The sequence below is a fragment of the Symphalangus syndactylus genome, chromosome 4 (assembly GCF_028878055.3).
Source record: "Symphalangus syndactylus isolate Jambi chromosome 4, NHGRI_mSymSyn1-v2.1_pri, whole genome shotgun sequence".
NCBI classification, from domain to species: domain Eukaryota; kingdom Metazoa; phylum Chordata; class Mammalia; order Primates; family Hylobatidae; genus Symphalangus; species Symphalangus syndactylus.
The window spans coordinates 53,978,428-54,003,666 of record NC_072426.2 but is presented as its reverse complement, the minus strand read 5'-3'; the positions used below and the strand labels follow the sequence as shown (position 1 = coordinate 54,003,666).

At 36.3% G+C, this 25,239-nt stretch overlaps 1 protein-coding gene across 3 annotated transcripts in view; it reads right to left on the bottom strand.

Annotated features, from left to right (window-relative positions):
* Positions 1-590: 590 nt before the first annotated feature.
* PRDM5 (PR/SET domain 5) overlaps positions 591-25,239 on the bottom strand; it is a 224,831-nt gene continuing 200,182 nt past the window's right edge. For 2 of the 3 annotated variants that reach the window (XM_055274694.2, XM_055274695.2), the window contains 2 exons: positions 18,109-18,213; positions 591-3,938 (listed from right to left, as the gene is read on the bottom strand). In XM_055274694.2, coding sequence (XP_055130669.1) covers positions 3,774-3,938; positions 18,109-18,213 — 270 coding nt within the window. In that variant the 3' untranslated portion in view covers positions 591-3,773. The remainder of the gene's footprint in view (positions 3,939-18,108; positions 18,214-25,239) is intronic. The other variant, XM_055274696.2, reaches the window with a different exon arrangement.

Here is a 25,239-nt window from a genome sequence, read left to right as displayed (position 1 = left end):
CCCAAGCTAGCTAAGGCTATGAGTCAGCTCCAAAGAACTAGTGCCTCAGCTGATTCTGAAAAATCAAAGTTAAATGAATGCATAATTTCTAAATCCACTACTCAGATGATTATTTTTTGTATCAAGAAAATCTCACAAGACTGGGGCAACATCAAAATGATAAACATAAATTTAAAATAAAAGGAATACCTGAAACATTTGCCATAACTTTTATTACCCTTAAATTATATTTGTGAGCATCAAGTTATTTTTACTTAAGATGCTACTATATCAGGTTTCATTCATTCTTAGTTACCAAGTTTCATTCATTCTTAGTGATGATCCTTTTCACATTGTTCTTTATATAACCAGGAATGAGAAGAGAGGCAAGGAAAATATCTCTTATAGCCCTGAGACCAACTTGGCTCAACTTCAGAGGTACTTTGCAGATTGAGAAACACTTGGATGTATAAAGTATAAAAGCATGAGGTCTGGAGGTAATGGCAATTACATTTCTTTCATTCATCAAAAACAACTTTAAAGCAATTCATTTGGATTTTACCATAGAATGGTACTATAGTTCTATAGTAAAATAAAATGCTAACGCCAAGTCTGGTAGTGATTTATATAGATTTATTATAGATTTATAATAAAATAAAAAATGCTATTAGAATTCTATATTTACACATGCTCCATTTATATACATGCAAACAAATGTCAATATCGATGGTAAAATTTTAGGGTTTTAAAGAGGCACATTTCCTCCTACCTACCCACTTCCATATATTCATTACTCTAAGATGAGTTTTCATAAGCAACATTTAGATTTGTGAAGGAAAAAAATGAATATTTCTAGTACTTATCCTCTTTCCTTTCAGGCTTTTGTTTGAGAAAGGAAGCAGCACATAAAATCCAAAACAGAAACTAAGGCTGTAAGAACTTCTGTAATACATGTTCACACTCATGCATGAGTTGACTGCAATAGGTCAGAAGATATTTGAGCAAAGTAATGCACTTACGTGTATATGCACTGCATATAAGTGATACTCTTCAGACACACACACACACACACACACACACTCATGTTTCTTGAAAATAACATGTTAACCATACTATGTAACCCCAAGAATTTATCACCAAGAATACTTCCATGGTGCAACTGCTGATTATAATTTACCAATAAATGCCTCTATATAGCCAACAACACACCATGAAAAGGAAAACAAAAGCCAGTTATTGTGAAACAAAGGCAAATTAAAGATACACAAACATCTTGAGTGTTAATATACTAAGAAGACAGTTACTATAAAAGGGCATCTGAACCCACCTACATTATTGAACGTCTCTTAAATTTACTTAGCCAATTTTTAAGTCTCAATTACTTAGACTTTATAGGCACCCAAGAGTCTGGTCTTTTCCCAAGAAAATACCCCAGCCACAATCTTTCACAGCAGGAAACAAAAGACATTTCAAAGTAGGTACCTGTACTTCAGCTTGTCTGTAAGACTTTTCCTCTATGATTATCTATGCTTTCGATGGATGAATCATGCCTAAAATAGTCTCTCTTTTTAGTTATTACTAAGCAATTTAAAAGTTTTAGCAAGCAAATGCTAATATATCTGAAACTATCCATGAATACTTGTCTTTTGGATAAAAATTTACAGCATACAAATAGTCTACTAAGGACTTGTTTTGGTTTCAGTCCTCCGAAAGGAGAGAGTGGTGTACCACTCTCTGGTGTAGGTCCTTCTACACCATTTTCTAAAGATTTCCATGTCTATAAACCTTCAGCAGGATAAAGCCCAGCACCTCTTCCCTGTCCGTTTATTCCACAGCATAGCGACACCACAGTTTTCAGGGTAATTTCCCCAGCAGCCATGTGAACTGTGACTCACTGAGATTACACAAAATTGGTATTTGGACTCCTTTCAAGTTTTACATTCATCACATAATTGGGATATAAAGCATCCCGTATAGAGAAAGCAGCATTCAAAGGAATACACAGGATGTGTTTAAATAATACACACTACCAAATTTTATAGCTGTCTTTTTATATTCAAATGATATTAAACACACTATCATATTAAAATGAAAACACTTTAGATCTAAAAATATATTGTTGAAACAAATGATATAGTGAGAAACAAGACCAAAATTTATTTTTATAAAATACAGTCTATAATTTCAGATTCAAAATACTACATATAACTATACTTAAATATCTTCTAAATTATAATTTTAGGATTTATATTTTTAAAAGTTATCTCTTCTGAGTTTCAAATTTAGTATTTTACAACATTCAAATGTCTACATTGAATCTTTATGTTTCTTTTTAAAACTGGAATTGGGAATGAATATAATTCTAAAATGAGATTCCTGAAGTCAAAGAACTGTGTCTCAGATAACCTTTCTCCTTAACTCAGAACCAAATAACTTCCTTAAAACTATACTTCCTTTCTTTTGACTGGGCTTCAGTTAGAGAGGTTCATGAGTTAGGCTTCATTTTAATGTTTTTCTGGTTTTTGGATATTCCTCTAGGTTATTTTGACATCACTATTACATTGCATCATATCATCTCTCCAAAGAAGCTGTTCATTGTATGTTGCTGTCAAGTATTTTGCTGAAATATAACCTAAAGGAAGAAATTATGCTTCTTGCTTCAATTTCCCTTAAGCATCCGTGACAATTTCAATCATAACAATTGCCAGGTTTGTACTTTGTATTCTGGATTCCTAATTATATGGGATGATTGAAGGTAATTGAAAAGTGTTTCAGAATTACCTATTGCCAAGATTCTGGAAAATGTCTTTTGCAAAATGGAATGTTAATGCTCTGAGGACTGTATCTGCACTAACATGTTCTGTGCACTTTTATGGAAGGAGAGGGGAAAGGGCTATGTTCATCATAACAAATGTGGAAATGCCACTATTGTTCTGCCACTCTGTCACCAAATACAGAGAAGCTATTTTGTTTCTATTTTTAATTATATATATTGGTATACTGTTAATTTCTAAAGCTAAATGGTCTAAATTCAAGAGGGGTAGCCTGATGAATATTTAAATGTGATGGTCATTTTTGTGTAGAATTTATAAAAGTATTCCAGACCATGAATGTCTACATCTGAATGATGAGAATAAATAATGTTTCCTAAGAATTCTCTAAAATGAGCAATATTTTAATAGATGTTTTAGTTACCAAATATCTATTTTAAACCCATTTGTTGCACAGAGCTATTAGATAAGCTCAGCTCTTGGTTTGTCTTATAAAATAGCAAGTATTTATTTTCCTATCAAACTTGAGACTTTGATAACTTATTCTTACCCCAATCTGCAAAAAAATAGTTGGATATCTTGATTTATTTCTATTTAAATTGGTAAAACCAGCTGCAACAACTGGCATTTGCAAGTGAGTGCGTACACACAGACACAGACAGACACACAAAGAATAACAATAAAATAAAAAGGCCTATTAGGGAAGTATATTATAAACTTCATTACAGAGGGATGGCCAAGAAAGAGAGCCATGACTCCTTTCTCCATTTTTATAAGACAGAGCACGAGTTGCATTTTGCAATGCTATGGAGTTGTATTTTTTTTTTCCATTTATACCATTTCTTGTTAAAAGTAAGACTTTTTTTGGTTGCATATGCATCTACAGACTCTAAATGTAGGCAAATAAGAACTATGAGACCAGTAAGTCACTTTTGGCTACTTCTGTTATGCTGATCAGGTGAGAAAAATCTGGGATTCATATTAGGAGCCCTTCTGAATAGTTTAATTCCTTTACAGCCCCTATTAGCTGTCAGCTACACCATGGATATTGTCCATGTGCACTTTGAGGTAGTCATTCCTTGTAAACTTCTTATGGCAAAACTGGCATTCTGCCAGGGGACGATTGGGATTATGAGTCATCTTGTGTCGAATCAGCATTTTCTTCAGGCTAAAAGCCAAGTCACAAACCTAGAAAAGACCCAAAGACCAACCATATTATACTGAAAAACCTGAAGATACAACAATTTATCATTTATACAATATACATTATGCAAATTCCTACTATCAAGTATGTAGAAACAGGCATAAAAACAAAAATCACTCTTGGAATAAACAAAATTTAACACCCACACTATTGGCAAAGAAAATTAATAAGAGTTACTGCATTTAATCGGTGTCCTTTGTACCCCACTCACCCTTCCCTTTTCCCAGATGCTGGATTTAAACATCTCCAGTGAAACAACTCCCTGGCAACAATACCTTTCTTATCCTAATGGAATGTATTTGCCACTTCATATTAAACTATTTAAGCAAAATGCTTTATGGTCTAGATGGCATCTCTCTATATAACATAAATAGCATAAGACATTTCTCATCAGTAATCCCTTCAGTTTAGTACTACTTGTGAAATAAAAAGCTAATGTTGTTTTAAGTATCATAAGCAGAAATTTATTACACACTATTTTTCTTTATTTCTTATTATATACACTTTATTTAACTAAGGACGGTAACAAGTTTATTTCATATGAGCTCTGCCACATTCCCACCTGGCTCAACATGCATTAAACAGCCCCATAACTAAAAATATTAACACAGAAAATGCAAGGCACAACTATCCAAGTTACCAAAAAAAGAATGGAGTTTAAAGTTTGATGTTATTCAGAAAAATTCCACTGACATGAAACTCTTCAAAAGCATATCCGTTGTGAAATAAGACATGTTAAATAATGTGAAAACACCATGAAAAATATAATGAGAGAGGAAATGGCTTGTAAAAATACTGTAAAGAAAGCTGGAGTTTTAATTGAGGTTAGGCTTGGGAAAATCTTACAGTAAAACAAAACAAAACAAAAAAGTCCTTGCCCTTTTTCTTTATGGAGGAAAGAAGATTTACATTCACAGCAATAAGAAACTCAGAAAGGCTCAGGGCCCTAATTGGGTAAGAAGGGCGTAATCCAATAATAATGAATTTTGACACAGAAGTAGCAGCATAGTGTGGTATAAAGAAAATAAGCTTTAGAGTCTGATCACTTTCCAAGGAAGCCTGCTCTGACCTCCCAATTTAAAACTGAAACCTGTCATCCTTTCTGGATTCCCTTTACTCTGTTCAAATTTACTTTTTACACAGTATTTTAAGAGAGGGATTAGCATGTGCATGAAAGTGTACAAAATGAGGCTGATAGAGTGTAATGGGTACTAAGTAGTACTTCCTCAAAAGAATCTTGGATAGACAGAGAGAGAGCAAGTCTTTGAAGAACCAGGAGTATCACTTGTATGAATGTCTCCTAGTCAAAGATTTATATACAGGATGCTCATACAGAATCATATATAAAAGTGAACATTACAAATGACTTCCTTGGCCAATTAAAGTTAATAAGCATATTCATTTTGATATAATCAGATTTAGAAATATTTTTCAGCTGTTAAAAATATTAATCTTTTTTTTTGAGTCAAGATGTCGCGGTCGCCTATGCTGGAGTGCAGTGGCACAATCTCGGCTCAATGCAACCTCAACCTCCCTGGACTCACATTTTAGCCTCTGGAGTAGCTGGGACTACAGGTGGATGCCACCATGCCCTGCTAATTTTTTTTTTTTTTTTTTTTTTGTATTTTTTAGCTATGAGATTTTACCATGTTGCTCAGGCTGATCTCAAACTCCTGGGCTCAAGCGATCCTCCTGCCTCGGTCTCCCAAAGTGCTGGGAAAACAGATGTGAGCTACCACATCCCGCCAAGATTGTAATTTCAAAAATACTTTAAAGGCAAGAAGAAACTTAAAGAAAAGAAAGCAGAATAATAAGATCAATGCAACTTAGTCTACAATATTGAAATAAAAATTATAACTGTATCTGTATTAATAAGTATATGAAGGAAATGCCAATAGATTAATATTAATATTAGCTGACATTGGTTGGAAAATTGGGGATCATTTTATTTGTCTTCTTTTGTCTCCATATTTCCTCATTCTTCTCTAATCAAAAAGTACATTTTTATAATCAGAAAGGAAATATTATTTTGGAATGAAAAAATGCAGTTAGTTGGGTGATGGTTCCATGTTCACTTAGCAGCAAGTCCACTCACATCAGACTTCTGCCTTAGACTTCTTAACTCTCCAAACAGCTCTCTGAAATGTTATGGATAATCTCTACATTGCTAACCCCTGGCACTTTTGAGCCCTCATCTAACATGAATTCTTAGCATCATTTGACATGCCTGACCACTTTCCCCTGTCATTCCTTTAGTTTTTATAATGACCTACTCTCCTTGTTTTCCTTCTAATTATCTGGCCTTTTATTCCCCTTTGTTTTCTGGAATAGGCCCTTCCTCCATCCTAACTAAGTCAGTCAGGATTTCAGTGCCCAATCCTTGGCTTTCTTCTCCATTCACTGGGTGTTTTCTCCTCTGGTGATCTTAATTGTATTCATACCTTTTGTTACCACATACATGGAGATCACTAGCAAGTAATATTTTTAGTCCAGTCCCCCTTCTGATCTCAACAGTGGAGTACTTAACTGACCACTTGGATAGTTAACTGGTACCCCAAACTTACTATGTCTAAAACTGAACTCAGAATTCTTGTCCCTCAAACCTAAGTCTCGAAAAATGGTCCGACCCTCCACCTGGTTTGACTGTAAATGTGGCAGTCAACCTTCACCCAATGTCTCACTCTTCCTCATCTGATCTAATCAATTACAAAGTTCCACTGGTTCTTCTTTGCACATTTTTCTCAAAGACATGAAGACATCTAATCGTCTCCATCTCCACTGCCACCACCTTAATCACAGACACTGTTTACTCAGACCAGTGCTTCTCTCTCACTAAGAAAATGTTTCAGCATGCAGCTGTAGTATCTGTATTTTTAAATAAAACATACACATGCACTACTGTATTTATATATTATATTAAAGACAGAATTTTGAGGATAAAGACAAAATAAATATTTTAATGCTAAATTAATATTTATGGCTTTATATTTTCACTAGACAAGATTTTAAGATGGGATACATATTTAGGGCTGGAGTCATCTTTAACAAATGTATAGGCAAATATATATATATATTTATATATTTCAGATGTCTTCTTAATAATTTCCATTTTTGGCTTACTTCTAATCACATATGAAGATGTCATTATATTTTATCTCAAATTGCTACTGACTAGTAGTATTAACTCTGCTTTCTTTTTGTTACCTTGTGTTTGTATCACTAATATTATTTTCAATCTGCATTTCTGTACAGGCTTCTTTTAGCAACTTGTTCGTTTTGTAAGCATTACTTTATTTGAAAACGGATAATACAATCCTTATCTCTGTTAATCCAAGAGACACAAATTGCAATCCTAACAGTGCCCTGAAAGCAAACAAGTGCCTTGGGACTGTCAGCCAACCAGCACCAACATGGAATTGATGTTCTTCCCTTTGATCACATGCGATACTACACCTCACAAGAGACCAGCCAGCAGTGCCCAAGCCAGGGCACCAAAGTCAAATCATCTGTTTAATGATAATAAAGTTTAACTGTGTTCCTGTTTTTAAAATAGCCACATACAAAAAATACTTAGGAATACCCCTAAGCAAGGAGGTGAAAGATCTCTACAAGTAGAACTACAGGCCACTGCTAAAAGAAATCACAGATGATACAAACAAATGGGAAAATATTCCATGCTCAGAGATTGGAAGAATCAATATCATTAAAATGGCCATACTGCTCAAAGCAATCTACAGACTCAATGCCATTACTATCAAATATCAAACAACCAATATCATTTTTCACAGAACTAGAAAAAATTATTCTAAAATGTATATAGAACCAAAATAAATAAATAAATGAAAAGCCCAAATAGCCAAAGCAATCCTAAGCAAAAATAACAAAGCTGGAGGCATCACATTACCCAATTTCAAACTATACTATAAGGCTACAGTAACCAAAACAGCAGGATACTAGTACAAAATCAGACACATACACCAATGCAACAGAATAGAGAAGCCAAAAATAAAGTCGCACACCTACAGCCATCTGATCTTTGACAAGGTTGACAAAAATAAGCAACAGGAAAAGGGCTCCCTACTCAATAAACACCTATTCAATAAGCACTGGGATATTGGCTAGCCATATGCAGACAAATGACACTGGATCCCTACCTTTCAACATATACAAATATTAACTTTAAGATGAATTAAAGATTTAAATGTAAGAGCTCAAACTATAAAAGTCCTAGAAGAAAACCTAGGAAACACCATTCTCGACAGAAGTCTTGGGAAATAATTTACGACTAAATTCTCAAAAGCAATTGCAACAAAACAAAAAATTAACAAGTGAAACCTAATAAAACTAAAGAGCTCTGCATAGCAAAACAATCAATAAAATAAACAGACAACTGACAGAATGAGAGAAAATATTCACAAACTATGTATCCAACAGTTCTAATATCCAGAATCTGTAAGGAAATTAAACAACTGAATAAGCAAAAAACAACCCCATTAAAAAATGCAACTAGTTTCTGTATTTTTAAATAAAACATATATATGCACTACTGTATTTATATATTATTGCAAGAGACATTCACAGACACTTCTCAAAAGAAGACATATAAGTGGACACAAACATGAAAAAATGCTCATAATCACTGATCATCAGATAAATGCATATCAAAGCCACAATAAGATATTATCTCACACTAGTCAGAATGGCTATTGTTAAGAAGTCAGCCAGGCATGGTGGCTCATGCCTGTAATCCCAGCACTTTGGAAGGCCAAGGTGGGCAGATCACCTGACGTCAGGAGATCGAGACCAGCCTGACCAATATGGAGAAACCCTGTCTCTATTACAAATACAAAAATTAGCTGGGTGCGGTGGCGGGTGCCTGTAGTCCCAGCTAGTTGGGAGGCTGAGACAGGAGAATTGCTTGAACCCAGGAGGCGGAGGTTGCAGTGAGCCGAGATCGTGCCACTGAAATCCAGCCTGGGCAACAGAGCGAGACTCTGTTTCAACAAACAAAAACAAAACAAACAAACAAACAAAAAAGAGGTAAAAAAAAAAAACCAACAGATGCTGGTGAGGCTGCAGAGAAAAGGGAATGCTTATACACTGTTGGAGGGAGTGTAAATTAGTTCAGCCACTGTGAAAAACAGTCTGGAGATTTCTAAAAGAACTTAAAACAGAACTACCATTCAACCTAGTAATCCCATTCATTACTGGGTATATATGCAAAAGAAAACAAATCATTCTACCAAAAAGACATATGCACTTTCATGTTCATTGCAGAACTATTCACAATAGCAGAGACATGGAATCAACCTAGGTGCCATGAACAGTGGACTGAATAAAGAAAATGTGGTGCATATACACCATGGAATACTATGCAGCTATTAAAAAAGAATTAAATCATGTTGTTTGTAGCAACATGGATGCAGCTGGGGGCCACTATCCTAAGTGAATTAATGCAGGAACAGAAAACCAAATACTGCATATTCTCTTATAAGTGGGAGCTAAACATTAACATAAAGGTGGTAACAATAGCGACTGGGGACTAGTAGAGCAGGGAAGGAGGGGAGGAGATAAGGGTTGAAAAACTACTGGGTACTATGCTCAGTACCTGGCTGATGGGATCATTCACACCTCAAACCTCAGCATCATGCAATATACCCATGTACAACAAACCTGCAGATGTACTCTCTGAATCTAAAGTAGAAGTTGAAAAAAATGAGAATCAAACTGGTAGTTTTTTCTTCCCATATTCCAATGGATGTCATGTATGCCTGCTGCAATGTACATTTCCTCACTCTGAAAACTAAAGCCTAGATTATTGCAATAGCCAGCTTCATCATCCTCAGATAGAGGTGGTACAACTTCCCCTCTCTGCAGGAAATGTTTGGAATTGTGGGGGTATCTCACTGTCTTAACAAGTGGGGAATATTACTTGCATTTTGCATAGGGGCAAGCATGCAAGTAATGCCCTCTAATGTGTAGGACACGCTCATACAAGCCAAAAGTAACCCACTGCTAAATACTGTCTGAATCTCCCTGCATTCCTCCTCATCCTTTTCAGTCCATGCTCTACATAACAGTTGAAATGATTTTTGAAAACACAAATGTCACAATATTACCTAAAATTATTCCATGGTATTTTGCTGCTTGTAGGGTAATCACTGAGCTCTAGCCAAACTAAACAGGCCTCCTCCAGGTTCTTGAAGAAAGCAATGGGCTTCCTGCCTCAGAGCTTTCTCACTTCTCTTTACCCAGCTTACTCTTACTCATCCTTAGGAAGCCCGTGACACATCTGCCAGGTGATGGTCTCTGTTAAATGCTCTCATAGCAGCCTTTACTTTTCCTTCACACCACTTTCCTCAAGTGTCATTCATGATTTGCGTTATTTTTTTATGTCTGTCTCCTTGCTAAACTAAGGAACATGAGGGCAAGAGTAGCCACTACATAAAAATTTCTTTAACTAAAGGAAGAAATAATGGTTGATAGATTCACTGATTGATTGATTGATTAAATCTCTATGGACAATGTAAGTACCCCCAAAGACTGCAGAATAATCCTGGAGAAATTGAAGAAGTATCAATGGAGAGTATTTTCAAGTGAAAGAAATGCTACATTGTTTTTATAAGTATATATTAAAATTCATAATCATAAAGAAGATCGATTTAACATTTATTCCCGTTCTATTTTTCTCGCCTCTTCTCCAAACCCAACGTCAACATAAACAACTGATACCAAATTCTTCAATGGCTTCTTATTAAAATTAGATTCACAATACATTTCCTAACGTGGCTGCAAAGCCTCCAATTCTCTTTCTGACTTCACCCTGCACCCCTCTCTTTCTCTCACTGTGCTCCAGCTCTACCAGTCTTCTCTTTCCCCCATGGCCATTCCCAGCCTCAATTCATGCTGTTCCTCTCCTGAAATGCTCTTTTCCCCATGGCTGATTCTTCTCATCTTTTAGGTTACTTACAGCCTCCTGGCTTTTTTTCTTCCTTCTTTTTCCCAGTTTTTATCATGAATTGTAATTACATGTTTATTCATGTATTTTGTTTTGTTTTTGTTTTTCTCTGGAGACACGGTGTCTCTCTGTCACCCAGGCTGGAGTGCAGTGGTCTGATCATAGCTCACTGCAGCCTTGACTTCCTAGGCTCAAGCAATCCTCCCACCTCAGCCTTCTGAGTAGCTGAGACTACAAGCGTGTGCTGCCATGCCCAGCTAATTTTTTGTTTTTGTATTTTGTAAACATGGAGTCTTGCTATGTTGCCCAGACTGGTCTTGAGCTCCTGGGCTTAAGAAATCCTCCTGCCTCGGCCTCCCAAAGTGCTGGGATTACAGGCATGAGTCACCATGCCTGGTCTCATGTATTTGTTTAATGCTATACTCTACAAGAATGTGAGTTCTATGAGGGCGGGACATGGCATCTTCTACTATTTCATCCCAGTGTCCAGCACAGGGCCTAGGCTTAACTATCTTACAACTTTCACCATGTGCCAGGAGTCACTGTTAGCAATTTCTAAATATTAACTTGCTCAATCCTCACAGTCACACTTTTAAGTAGATAATAGTATTACTATTAAACCCATTTTACAGAAGAAAATGAAAACACAAAAGGTTAACTAGGTTTCCCAGGTTCAAAGAACTAGGCAGTGTTTCCAGAATTTAAACCCAGACAGTCTGGGTTCAGAGTCTATCCTCCCTCCCAAGGGCCAACTATTACTAAAATATCTCATTTCAGACAGAGATATGTGATCTCACCCTACTTTTTCCATTTGCCTGGCTGACACCATTAAAAAATATATAAAAAACCACTGTGAAAATGTAAGAAAGGTTCTCAGACAGTTCAGCCTGCCACTGCGGTGGGAGGGATACAAAGTGCAAGTCCATTTACACAGTTACCATGGGAAAATGAGAGCAATGGCAAGCTGGAAAAAATGGAAAGGAAGTTGAGCAAGATGCTGAAATCATTGATAATGCTTCTGAATTAAGGAAGTCCTAGAAGCTCCACCCTAGGGATGAGATGGGAACAATCCAACAGCTTGCTGAATGAGAGCCAGAGTACAGGATTAAATGTCAGGAGAGAGTACCTGATGTCACAGTTGTAAAACTGACTACCCACACATTAAAAGCTGTTTTCATGAACCTGAATGCAGTCAGTAAAAGACTCCAAATGATGCTCTGTATAAATCAGCCAAATTCAAGAACATTCATTTTACAAACAGGGGAGAGCAAAAACGAGTTCAAATAGTACAACAACACGGATGCTTCCTTTTCTTTCCACCTGTGTTTTGTATCCAGACTTTCACCCTACTCCAACTTAGGAGTGCATTAGGAAAATATTTATTCTTACTCTAGACTGGAGGTAAACTGATTTTGTTTTAAAATAAAGTGAAATAAGATATTTAACAGAAAGCACCTAAATTCTAGATAAATATCTTCAGTTAACACATACTTATCAAATACAATGTGCCTACCACTTCTGCTGGGAACAAAATGACAACACACTGTCTAGCCCTTGTGGAGTCCACGTTCTAAGTAGAAACATTTGTAAAGTCACGAGCATAGTACAAAGAGAGGAACAGAGGAGCGTGCAGTCCATGGCTTGGAGCAAAGAAGGCAGGCTTTAAGGAAAAATTGGCAGAAGGCCTGGATCTGGAAGGATGCATGGCGGTTTATCATGTCCTAAGGGGGGGAATGATATGACAGGGAGGGGGAAGAAGTTAGGCACAGGTACTGTGAGCGCAAAGAACACGGCTCAGCTGGGGAAGTGAAAAGAATTCACAAAAGCTAAAGATTAGATGTCACTAGAGAAATAAATTGAAAACAATTTAGAGTTGAAAGCTGGAAACAAATCCTGGAAATCGTGGTCATCATTTCAAGAAAGTGGACGTATATTTTGTAAGTGGTGGGAATTCACTAAAGGATTCTAAATAGAGACTGAAACTAAAATATAATTCAGTTAGCAAGCAAGAGAGTATGAAACTGGAGCCAAGGAGGTCAGTACTATTGTTCCACTCCAGACCAGAAATGATTTAAACATGAACAAAAGCAGTAGTTATCAATTCATTTATTTATCCATTCAAAATATTGAATGCTTCTCACATGCCAGGCACTGTTCTAGGCTTGAGGATCCAACAATAAATAATACAGAAAAAACCTTGTTGTCATGGAGCTTATAATAAATGATAAATAATTAAACAAACAAATTTTTGGTGCATATAAGTGCCATGAAGACAAATAATATAGAATGAGAGCTAAGGAAGTAATGGAGATAAGAGAGAAAGTAATTTGAGCAGAGATCTGCAGGAAGCACATGAGCAGGCCATGAAGAAACCTGGAGAAAGGTGTTCTAGGCAGAGGCAACAGCAGATGAAAAGGCCAAGATGTAGATGCAGGGTAGGTTCAATGTGTCCAAAGAAGACTAAAGAGGCCATGTGACCAGAGTGAGGTGGAGGGTGCTGATGGAGTCAAAGAGAGCAGAGTGGGAGGGTGAGGGCTGCAGGTCACCTGAGGTTTTTCAGACCATGATGAAACTGGTTTTCACTCTAAATGAGCCACACAGTCATGGGAAGGTTTGAGCAAATGAATACTGTATTCATTTTACAAATATATAATCTGACTCAGGTTCTACAAAGATTACTCTGCATGGCAAGTTTAGGAGAGACTGTTGGGAGCAAAGACAGAAGGACAGAGAGCAGTTAAAAAGATATTGCAATATTCCAGGAGACTGAGATAAAGCTGTGGAGTTATGAGAAATGTTCAGACTCTGAACTTATTTTAATGTAGAACCAATTGGATATGCTACTGGATTAGATGTAGGATGTGAGAGAATTAGAGAAATGAAGGTGACAATGAGACTTTAGAGATGGTGGTATGTTTGAAAAACAGACGCAAAGGCAGGAATTACAGGGTGTGAGTGAAAGCTGCATGGTAAACTGCTCAGAAAGATCTGGGTTTTGACCCTAGAATCTTTTTTTTTTTTTCTTTTTGGAGACAGAGTCTTGTTCCCTCGCCCAAGGTGGAGTGCAGTGTCATGATCTTGGCTCACTGCAACCTTAAACTCTAGAATCTTGACTTGCTGTGAACTGCAGGCAAGTCACTCAACCTCAGTGAACCTCGACTGCTTCATATATATGCAAATAACACCTATATATTCCTGAGTTTTAGTGGAGATCAGAGAGAATATATGCAAACCGTGGATCTCTGTGTCTTTCCCATAATAGGACCTTAACTAGAATAGTGGCTATCATTCATGGCTTAGGGGAAAAGAGGTGTCCAACATGAGGCTCAGATATGTGATTGGGTTATTTGGGGATGGTACAGTCCTCAGAGATATGGGAAATTGAAAGGATCATGTTGAGAGATTAAGAAATCTGGGAGATCATGATTTCAGTTTGGAGTACAAGAGAGATGTCCTATAGGCAGTTGAAAATTTCTGCCTAGGGTTCAGAAGAGAGACTTGGGCAGGAGAAAGAAAGATTTCAAAGTTATCGCTATAGGCATGGTGGGCCATTTGCACAGCCTGGAATAACTGTGCCTAAGAGGTTAAAGTAGTATTGATGAGTAACGTGTCATTTGAGCAAAACTAAAAAACTGATTTTATATATATATATATATCCGTTTTATCATGGTTACCCAATTTGCCAACAAACTGGGTAACCATGATTAAATGAACAGATTTCTAGAAACACATAGCAATTACCAAAACTGACCCATGAAGAAAAAGAAAAATTAAAAAGACCAATAAAGAGGTTGAATCAAATAAAAAGCCTACCAACAAGTAAAAGCCCAGGATCAGGTGGCTTCACTGATAAATTCTACCAAACATTTAAAGAAGAATTAATACCAATTCTGTACGTCTTTCAAAAAGACAGAAGAGGAGGAAATATTCCCCAACTCATTCTGTAAGGCTAGCATTACCTTAATAACAAAGTCAGACAAATATGTTATGAGAAAGAAAACTACAGGCCAAAATCTCTTATAAATCCAGATGCAAAAATCCTAAAACAAAAAAACAAGCAAGCAAAATACTAACTGAATCTCAGAGCATATTAAAAGGGTTCTAAACCATGACCAATGGGGATTTATCTCAGGACTGCAACAGTGGTTCAAATAAGAAAATCAAACAAAGTAATACATCATACCAACAGAACAAAGGGAAAAAAAAACATAGTAATCTCAATTGATGCAGAAAAGGCATCTGAAAAACTCCAGCATCCTCTCTTGATTAAAAAAAATCCCTCAGAAATCTAGGCAAAAAGGGAAATTTCTCAACAAAATAAAGGGCATTTATGAAAAACCCACTATATTCAACAGGGAAAGACTGAAAAAGAATGCAAAGAATAGACCCTTTCCTTATACCATATATAAGAGCTAAAACTATAAGACTCTTAGAGAAAAACAAAAACAAAAACAAAACAAAACAAAAAAACAAAACAGAAGGACAAATCCCATGACCTAGGATTTGGCAATGAATTCTTAGATATAACACCAAAAACATGATCAAATAGAGAAAAAATGCATAAAGGGCACTTCATCAACATTAAAAGGCCTTATGCATTTCAAGATATTTTCAACAAAGTGAAAAGAAAACCTATAGAATGAAAAAAATATTTGCACATCATATATCTGATAAGAGCCCAATATCCAAAATTTAAAACCTTTTAAACCTCAACAACAAAAAGACAATACTATTTTAAAACGGGCAAAGGACTTGAAGAAACATTTCTCCAGAGAAGATATAGAAATGGTCAGGAAGCATATGGAAAGATGCTCACCACCATTAGTTCTTTGGGGAATGTAAATCAAAACCATGGTCAGATACTTCACACCCACCAAGATGGATAATTAAATAAAAAAAAAGTGTTGGCAAGAATGGGGAGAAACTGGAATCCTTGTGCATAGCTGATAGAAATGTAAAATGGTGTCGCTCCTGAGGAAAACAATATGTCAGTTCCCGAAAAAGTTAAACAGAATTACCATATGCCTCAGCAATTCAATCCTAGGTATATACCCCAAATAATTGAAAACAGGTACTCAAATACTTGTATGCCCATGTTCATCACAGCACTATTCACAATAGTCATAAGGTAGAAAGAAGTGTCCAACAACAGATGAATGGATAAACAAATTGTGATATAAAAATATAATGGAATATCATTCAGCCATAAAAAGGAATGACCTACTAATACATGAGACAATGTGGATAAACCTTGAGAACATTATGCTCAATAAGAGAAGCCAGTCACAAAAGGTTACATATTGTGTATTTCATTTATATGAAATACCTAGAATAGGTAAGTCTACAGAAATGAAAGCGGATTGGTAGCTGTTAAGGGATGAGGGGAGTGAGGTGTAAATGTTTATTGGGTATGGAGTTTCATTTTGTGGCAATGAAAATATTTTGGAGTTACAGAGGTGGTGCTTGTACAACATAGTCAATATACTAAACGTCACTGAACTGTTCACATTAAAATGATTAATTTTATATCATGTGAATTTCACCTCAATTTAAAAAAATTCAGCAGCTTGGTAGGGTGACAGGGTGGAGAACACACACACTGGAGACTATATGATGAAACAGTGAAGGTCTGAGCTATGAGTTACAAGTAGAAATGAAAACTAAGAGGAATTAATGAATCTGAGAGCTCTTTAAGAGGGAGAGAGATTGGAGTGGGGTCGGAAAGGTTGACTTCTATCCACAATGAGTAGGTTAAGAGGACAAGATTTTGGAACAAAGACAAGCAGTTCTATACTGAGCAGTCCGCATTTCAGAAATGTTTAGGAGGCACTTAGAAATATGGATCTCTACTCAGCAGATTAGTATGGGCTGCAAATGAAGATTTCAGAATTTTAAACACATCATAGAAATAAATGGGATGGAAGCAGATAGAAAAAAGTTAGCTTGTAACATCATAGTTTTAAAAAACATAACATGATGGTTCAATTCACCTAAGGAAATATTCAACAAAAGCATTCAGCATAGATAAAAGGATGGGTTAAATGTGATGGTAGAAAGATGTCCATATGCAGTTAGTATTTAATTTCTGGGCCGTATATCAGTTATTTGTGCCATGCTACAATTAAACCATCTAAATAGGTTTTGCCTTTATGAAAATGCTTCCAATAAAAGCAGCAATGACTTAAACTAATTGAAATCACTGAACTAGGGCTGTAGCTCTGTTCAGTGTAGGGCTTTATATGTGTGCATTTCTTTCTCTACAACTGTTTCTTTCCTTAAAAAAAGTGCACTGTTAATAAAGGTATTTTTATGAGTATGCCCACTGGGAGTACATTGTTGCCTTAACCTTACCACTGAAGTTTCATGAAAGGACAAGGAAAACATCTTGTGTTTGTGAGTTTCCTTTCATATGGACTGCTTACCCTATGCTGTATCCATTGGGACATGATGATGGATCTAAGTTCTGGAATTTCCCTCAATATTTAAGCAGAATTCTGCACTGTGCCATATCACACAGCACAGCTTTAATGTTTTTTCTTACATTGATTCCCTAACATCTGTGTCAATTCTCTGTCAACTGCCAATCCCACACAAAATAACAGTGTTTTTTTCCCCTAAATTGATCAATATTCAGATTAATTTTACTGTCAACAGTAGTATTTTTTCTTTCAGAAATAATGTATGCTATGTCAAATAATTCCATTTCAATTCAAATGTCATAAGCAGAAAACCTAGACACTTAGTAACAGCATTATTTAACACAAAGGAACCTATATGCATTTTGGAATTTTGTACATGTTTGGCTTTAACCAAGTAAATAATATGTATGACCAGTCAAATCTCTGGTTTAACTGTCATTAATCAGTAAAGATTTGGCAAGACACACGAAAGCTGCCTCAAATCATCATGCATTTACACCTTGGAAGAACAACTCAATGGTATTAAAATAGGGTACAAGCATGTCTAAAAGAAAATCAGAATTTATTTACTGCCAGTAAACCAAGATGAATAAAATGATTACAATGCAGTTACATGTATTATGCAAGAAAAAGCTATAAATAGCATAAGACATTAATAGGCATAGGCACATACCAGCAATGCAACACACACACACACACATGCACACACACACACACACACACACCTACTTCCTGTTATTGGAAGACACTATGGGGGAAAAAAAAATCCAAACTCACATCACACTGAAAAGGCTTTTCCCCAGTGTGCGTCCTCTTGTGCTCATCCAGGCCTCGCTTCTGGCTGAAGGCCTTGCTGCACTCTGAGCACTTGTATGGCTTCTCCTGCAGTCAACAAAAAGAGACCACCAAAATTGCCAGTGAATGAATGAAGGCAGAGCCCTCCATATTCAGGTGTGTGCTATGGGATCTACAGAATACTGCAGCAAATTACAGGTATGCTGATATGGTTTGGCTGTGCCCCACCCAAATTTCATCTTGAATTGTAGTTTCCATAATCCCCATATGTCATGGGAAGGACCTGATGGGAGGTACTTGAATCATAGGGGTGGTTACCCCCATGCTGTTCTCATGAGAGTGAGTGAATTCTCACAAGATCTGATGGTTTTATAAAGGGCTTTTCCCACTTTGCTCCATGCTTTTCTGTCCTGCCACTATGTGAAGAAGGATGAGTGAGCTTCCCCCTTCCACCATGACTGTAAGTTTCCTGAGCCCTCCCCAGCCATGCAGAACTGTGGTGTCAATTAAACCTCTTTCCTCTATAAATTACCCAGTCTCAGGTATTTCTTCATAGTGGTGTGAGAACAAACTAATACAGGTGCTATGAGCAATTTTATATTTTCAGGGGAAATAGGAATAACCCACATCTGTCAGACACTGAAAATGATTAGCTCAAGGCAGTTCAGTTTCAACACTAGATTGTGCTACATTTCCTCCAATGATGTCCTGTTTTTGCAATGCTGGACGCTGGATGGTTGCTGTGATGTAACTACTTACACTTCTAGGTCATTTCTTTTGGTTTATGGGTACCATAAAAATCTACTGAGATACTCAGGGCATCATGAATGAAGAAAGTTTGAGAATCCTTGATCTAGAGGGTACAAATTGTTTACTTTCTAAGAGGAATTCCTGGAAATAAAAACTTTAGAACTAAATTTTCTACAGATTTTGGGGGATAAGTTTAAAAATAAATCAACTGTGATTTATGTATTTTCTTTTTGTTGTTGCGATGGAGTCTCCCTCTGTCACCCAGGCTGGAGTGCAGTGGCACGATCTTGGCTCACTGCAACCTCTGCCTCCCTAGTTCAAGTGATTCTCCTGCCTCAGCCTCCTGAGTAGCTGGGAAAACAGGCACCTGCTGCCATACCCAGCTATTTTTTTTTTTTTTTTTTTTTGTATTTTTAGTAGAGATGGGGTTTTACCATGTTGATCAGGCTGGTCTCAAACTCGTGGCCTCAAATTATCCACCTGCTTTGGCCTCCCAAAGTGCTGAGATTATAGGTGTGAGCCACCGTGCCTGTATTTTCATTTCTATTACCTCATCTTTTTCCAGGAGGATGTTCTTTTATAAAATCTAAATTACATTTTTAAATGAGGCATTTTTATTATAAAAACAATAAAGAAAACTTAAGGCAAAGAAGTATCTCAAAATGAACAGAAAAAATAATTTCGAATTCCTTAGCCTTCTTTGGTACCAGCAAGTTAGTCATATCACCATCTTTTTAGCCTGGATTAATCGTGAAAGTAATTAATATTATTCCATTCCAACAGCTTGCAAGTTACTCCTTAGTGCATCATTAAAAAGTTTCATTCAAATTTAGGTAAATTTGCAGTGAGATTTTTTTATCAAATATATCTTCAAAAATATTGCTATAAACATTCTTGGGCTGGGCATGGTGGCTCATGTCTGTAATCCTAGCACTTTGGGAGGCCGAGGCGGACGAATTATCTGAGGTCAGCCGTTTGAGACCAGCCTGGCCAACATGGTGAAACCCCGTCTCTACTAAAAATACAAAAGTTAGCTGGGCATGGTGGCAGGCACCTGTAATTCCAGCCACTCGGGAGGCTGAGGCAGGAGAATTACTTGAACCCAGGAGGCGGAGGTTGCAGTGAGCCAAGATCACTCCATTGCACTCCAGCCTGGGTGACAAGAGCAAAACTCCCTCTCAAAAAGAAAACAAAAACATTTTTGAATTGAGATAGTGTATGCATGTTTCTTGTTAACAAGTTGTATTTATATTTTCTCTCTAGTATCAAAAAAATCCATAACTTTTTTTGCAGACCTATAAAAAACAGTATTAAATAACCAGAGAGACATACATGTGCCCACCAACTAGCCTAAGAAATCCAACCTTCTCAATACAGGTGCCGCTCTCAATTGCCTCCTCCCCCACCACCTGCAGCACTCTCCCATCTCCCCAGGGACGACAGCTCCCTCAGATATGTTAAGTACCATTCCCTTGCCTTTCTCTATATTGTTACTACCTATGTATGGATGGAACCTTAAGATAGAGGATTATTTTGCCATTTGAAAGTATGTAAATACTATCATACTGTATCCACTTTTTGTGTGTGTTCTGTTGAGATGTACTTTATCATTGTTCAACATTATCCTCACAGGGTTCTAGTCCTTACTTTCACTTTTGTAAACACATGTAGCTCATATTTACTAATTTTCAATGTTGGGCCATATTAATTAAATAGCTGTATACCACAATTTATTTATATACATTCTCCAATGATGGATAGCTAAGTTATTCCCAGTTGTTCACTCTTATAAATAATGTTGCTCTGAAAAATCTTGTACACTCGAATATAGGTGAAAGCAACTCTGTAAAGGATGTGTACCTAGATGTGGGACTGAATCTTCAACTTTTCTACGAATAAACAAATAGCTCTGCAAAGTTAATAAACCATTTTATACTCCAATATTCACTGTATCCTTGTGATTCTATCACTTTATTTTAGATGTTTTGAGACTTTCATTAGGTATGTAAGTATATACAAATTTTAAACTATTATGTTATTGGAAAATAGAACCTTTTATCATTTTGACATGACCTTCTCTAGCTGTAATAATTCTTTTTTACCTTGAAATTAATGTGACTGCAATATAGCTATCAAAGCTTTTTAAAATTGGTATTTGCCTGCTATAGTCATCTTTTTGCTTTCAAACAACCTATATCCTTACGTATGGGGAGTGACTTGTATAAACAGCATATGACTAGATTTTTTTAACCCAAACTTTTTTGTGATCCAAAGATTACTTCTGTCTAAGATGGCAAGTTTTGCCTCTTTACAAATTTGTGATTACTGATATACTTGACTATATTTCCAACATTTATTTTGTGCACTACTATCATCCTATTTGTTTTACAAGTTTTTCCCATATATTTTATTACATGTTTTAGATTGATCCTTTCCCCGGTACTACTTTAAAAGTTATTATCTCTATTTCTATCCTTTTAATGGTTATCCTCAAAATATTTTACTTTGTATGTTTAAAACTAAAGTTTATCCATAGGTTTTGTCTCCTACTGAATAATATAGGTACTGTAGAATGATCCTCTTACACGTTAGTATGTAGCAGTATCTTATTTATATCTTGATTTTTAATGCTTGTCTTAGTCACTTTGAGCTGCCATAACAAAATACCATAGACTGGGTCGCTATAAACAACAGACATTTATTTCTCACCATTCTAGAGGCTAGAAGTCTAAGGTCAGGGTGTCAGCGTAGTCAGGTTCACGTGAGGGCCCTTTTCTGGGTTGCAAATTCCCTGTCCTCACATGGCGGAAGGAAAGTACTCTGGTCTCTTCAGCTCCTTATAAGGGCACTAATCCCATTCATGACAGCTATACCCTCATGACCCTATCAGCTCCCAAAGGTCCCACTCTCTAATACCATCACAATGATGGTTAGGATTTCACGTAAGAATTTGGGGAGAATGCAAATATTCAGTCCATTGCAATGCCTAATATGAAATGATTATTATTTTATATAATCAACGTGATTTAGCTTTCCACATGTTTAACAATTTCTTTACTTTTCAGGCTTTTTTATGTATCTGATTTTCCAAGGATCTGTTGGTGGCAAATTGTTTTTGACTGAATATGACTACTTTTCTCATTTGTTGTTGAATGAAAGTCTACAAATCCAATGAGATATATAATAGACTCAATTTACTCTTTATATTTCTTAATATCTCTTTAACATTCCCATCTCTTTGTGTTGTACTCTAATTTCTTAAAGTCAATTGATTTTAAAAATCAGTTGATCAATTCTCTTTTCAGCTTGCTGTTTAATGGGACCCTAGGGCTTTTAATTTCTGTTACCATTATTTTTAACTTTTAAAAGTTTTATTTGCTTATTTCCCAATTCCATTTTTGATACAATCTCATTTTTCTCATAAGCAACGCATGTTGTTTATGCCTATTTGAAAATATTCTAGGCATTTATATAATTTACTTTATCTGATAAAGCATTATCTTAAGATGTTTGGAAGTCTAGTTCTGCTTTTTGTGGTTTCTCCTGTCTCCTGCTTGTGGCTTTTGTTTCCTTGGGTGTCTGGGATTTGAAATCGTGAGCACACGTTTGGTGGTCTTGATCTGCTAAAATCCTGTGACCCCTAGGTTGAGGGTAAGTCCCTCCAGACAGCATTTGTGTTTGCTTCTGCTAGGCACTCTGGGATGCTATCAATCAAAGACTGTTTTAAGTTGATTTATTGCCTTAGGGTTTTCTGGTGAGGCAGATATTGTAAGTCTGAACTCCACACTTGAGGGAAGGATTGCGGTTATAAACTTTAAGAAGAAAGCTTTCCCTAGCCAGCAGTTACTCCAAAACAGTTAAATGTCTCAAGTACCAACCTTTACCAAAGGCAGATTATGTCTAGTCTCCAATTTTATTTTGAGCATAGCATTTCTAGAGTCCAAGAATAATAGTGGTATGGGATTCCATCTTACCCTATAATCTGAACATGCAGTTTGTCTCGTTTTCCCCGACACCATAAAAAATCAAGTCTTGAGATCACCAACACTGGCAAACACCCTGCAGGTGGTGCATCCTCAACTTGAACTTATCACTCACCTTCAGCTCCATTTTTGTTCATTGAATCCTGAGGGCTATCATTACTTTTCTAACAAGTTCAGATGTTTGCTGTTTGCTTTGCTTTATCCAGCATTAATAAGTGCTCCTTATAGGGCCTTTTTTCCAGGATATGGAGTATCTACCATGTTGCCAGAAATGAAAGTAACTACATGTATAATTTTAAAGATGTAAAAAAAATGTTTAATGAGTCTTCACAGTCATCAAGAAAAATGTTCAATTTTCTTTGCAGTCCAAAAACTATAATGTGCTTTCCCCTCTAGTCTGAATAAACATAATCTCTTTTCACAACTTCAAATATTTCTTCAAATATTCCACAGTTTTTCAAAAACTTGAAAATGAAAAGGTAGTTTTAAGTATTTGGATAAGAATTTGTTTGAAGTTGCTGGGATTTCTTATTAAGGCTTTTATTATATCCAAATATTCTACATCAACTTTTATTTTAAAAAAACATACAAAGACATTATTATGAAGTATATGAGAAGAAATAAAAAGCTTAATCCCTACACTGTATTTGTAAGACCAGAAGTTGTGAAGACATAAGGGGCACGGCACCATGGCAGCTGCCAATGACAGGTGAGGGTTTTGCAGAGAACATCCTAAGACAGAACTAACTGTCAAGATGCCACCTTAAGAGCAAGAAGAGGTATCAAGAAAAGGCAATGAAAATCAAGGCCTGAGCACCAAAGATTAAGAACAACCCTTTTACTCCTTCCCAAATTTCCTCTTAGGAGACACTATCTAGGTGAGTATCCTAGACATTGCTCATACAGATGCTTAAAAGACTGGTTCCCTGCTAGTATTCTGAGATTCTGGTGAGGGATGAGGGCTTTGTAGTTATCACAAGAGGTTTAAAAATGCAAGCATGTATTAATCATTGCCTTAGCTGAATAAATAATGTCTTATTTACTTACACACACACACATACACACACACGTTATCCACTCACATACTGATACTTTTCACATGTTTATACATGCTATTGCTGATTAATTTAATACACTTCACTTACAAATGTCGTTGAAATTATATTACCTTTCCTTATTTTCTCCTTCACAATATACTACAAGTTCGACAGCCATGTATTTATATATGCATGTTGGCAGAAAAGTAAAGGATAAAATGTATAGTGTTAGAAAGGTTCTTCCAGTTAAAGAAGTTTGAAGAGGAATCCATTTGATTAAGTAGTTTTCAATCTGCCTGGACTCCCTCTTCTCTACCTAGAACTATTTAAAGCCAGGGAGTCCTTGGGGTTTTGCCCTAAGAGAAGCACATGAAGGTCCCACGATCATATTTCTATGTTAGTCTGGCAAGAAAGACTCTCTGTCATAACTAAGTATATTAACAGGCAGCTGTGTTTGCCCTTCCAATGCCTCTCTTCTTCATCCCAGATCTTACACAGAGCCTGCACTATTCCCGAAGATATCACAAGAAGATATATAATTCATGGCAGATACTAGTCAGACTGTCTATAGTGCTCCCTGAAGGAACTTCTAATGCCTACTATGGAAAAGGATTCCAATTTATAGTGAATGTCATCAAAGCAAGTGTTAGAGAATTCTTGCTCTAGTAAATGGCTCTTATACTAGAGGCAGAGCCAAGAGGTCATAGGCCACTCACCTCTAAAGTTAAGAGAACCAAATAAACCAAAATAGGAGAAAATAAATGCATTTTCTTTCTCACATACCCCTCCCTTACTAATTTCTTTTCATTACCCCTAATAAGCCATGCCAAAGAAATACCAATCAGAACATGGTCAACACAGAAAGAACAGGCTGAGTGGTACAGGGAATAAGATTGGAGAGGCACTGATTTCTGTTTCTTCTCCTTTCTCTGAACATTGTGAAAAAAAAAAAAAAAAAAAAAAAAACCTTCATTGCCTCTAGAGCCTTCCTGAGTGGAATATATAGTATAAATTATACACTTTAACTCATTAGCTGAATTTCAGTAGAGAAAGAATGATTAGGTTCTTGATTAATTCTGTTTCTGAATGATTACACAGTTTAACTGACAAATAGCTTGTCCTTTGTCATCATAACTTGGGAATCATTAGTAAATGGAGGCAATGTATTTGTCAGTTAAACTGTGTAATCTATTAGAGGCAGAATTAATCATGAGTCTCATCAGTCTAGCTTTAATCAAACAATACTTGGCAGAATTCATTCAAAAGGTAGGATTTACACAGCTCTATGCCCTGCAACTTGTAATCTAGGTAATAAAAAGTCGTATTTTGTGTAGTTAATGCCC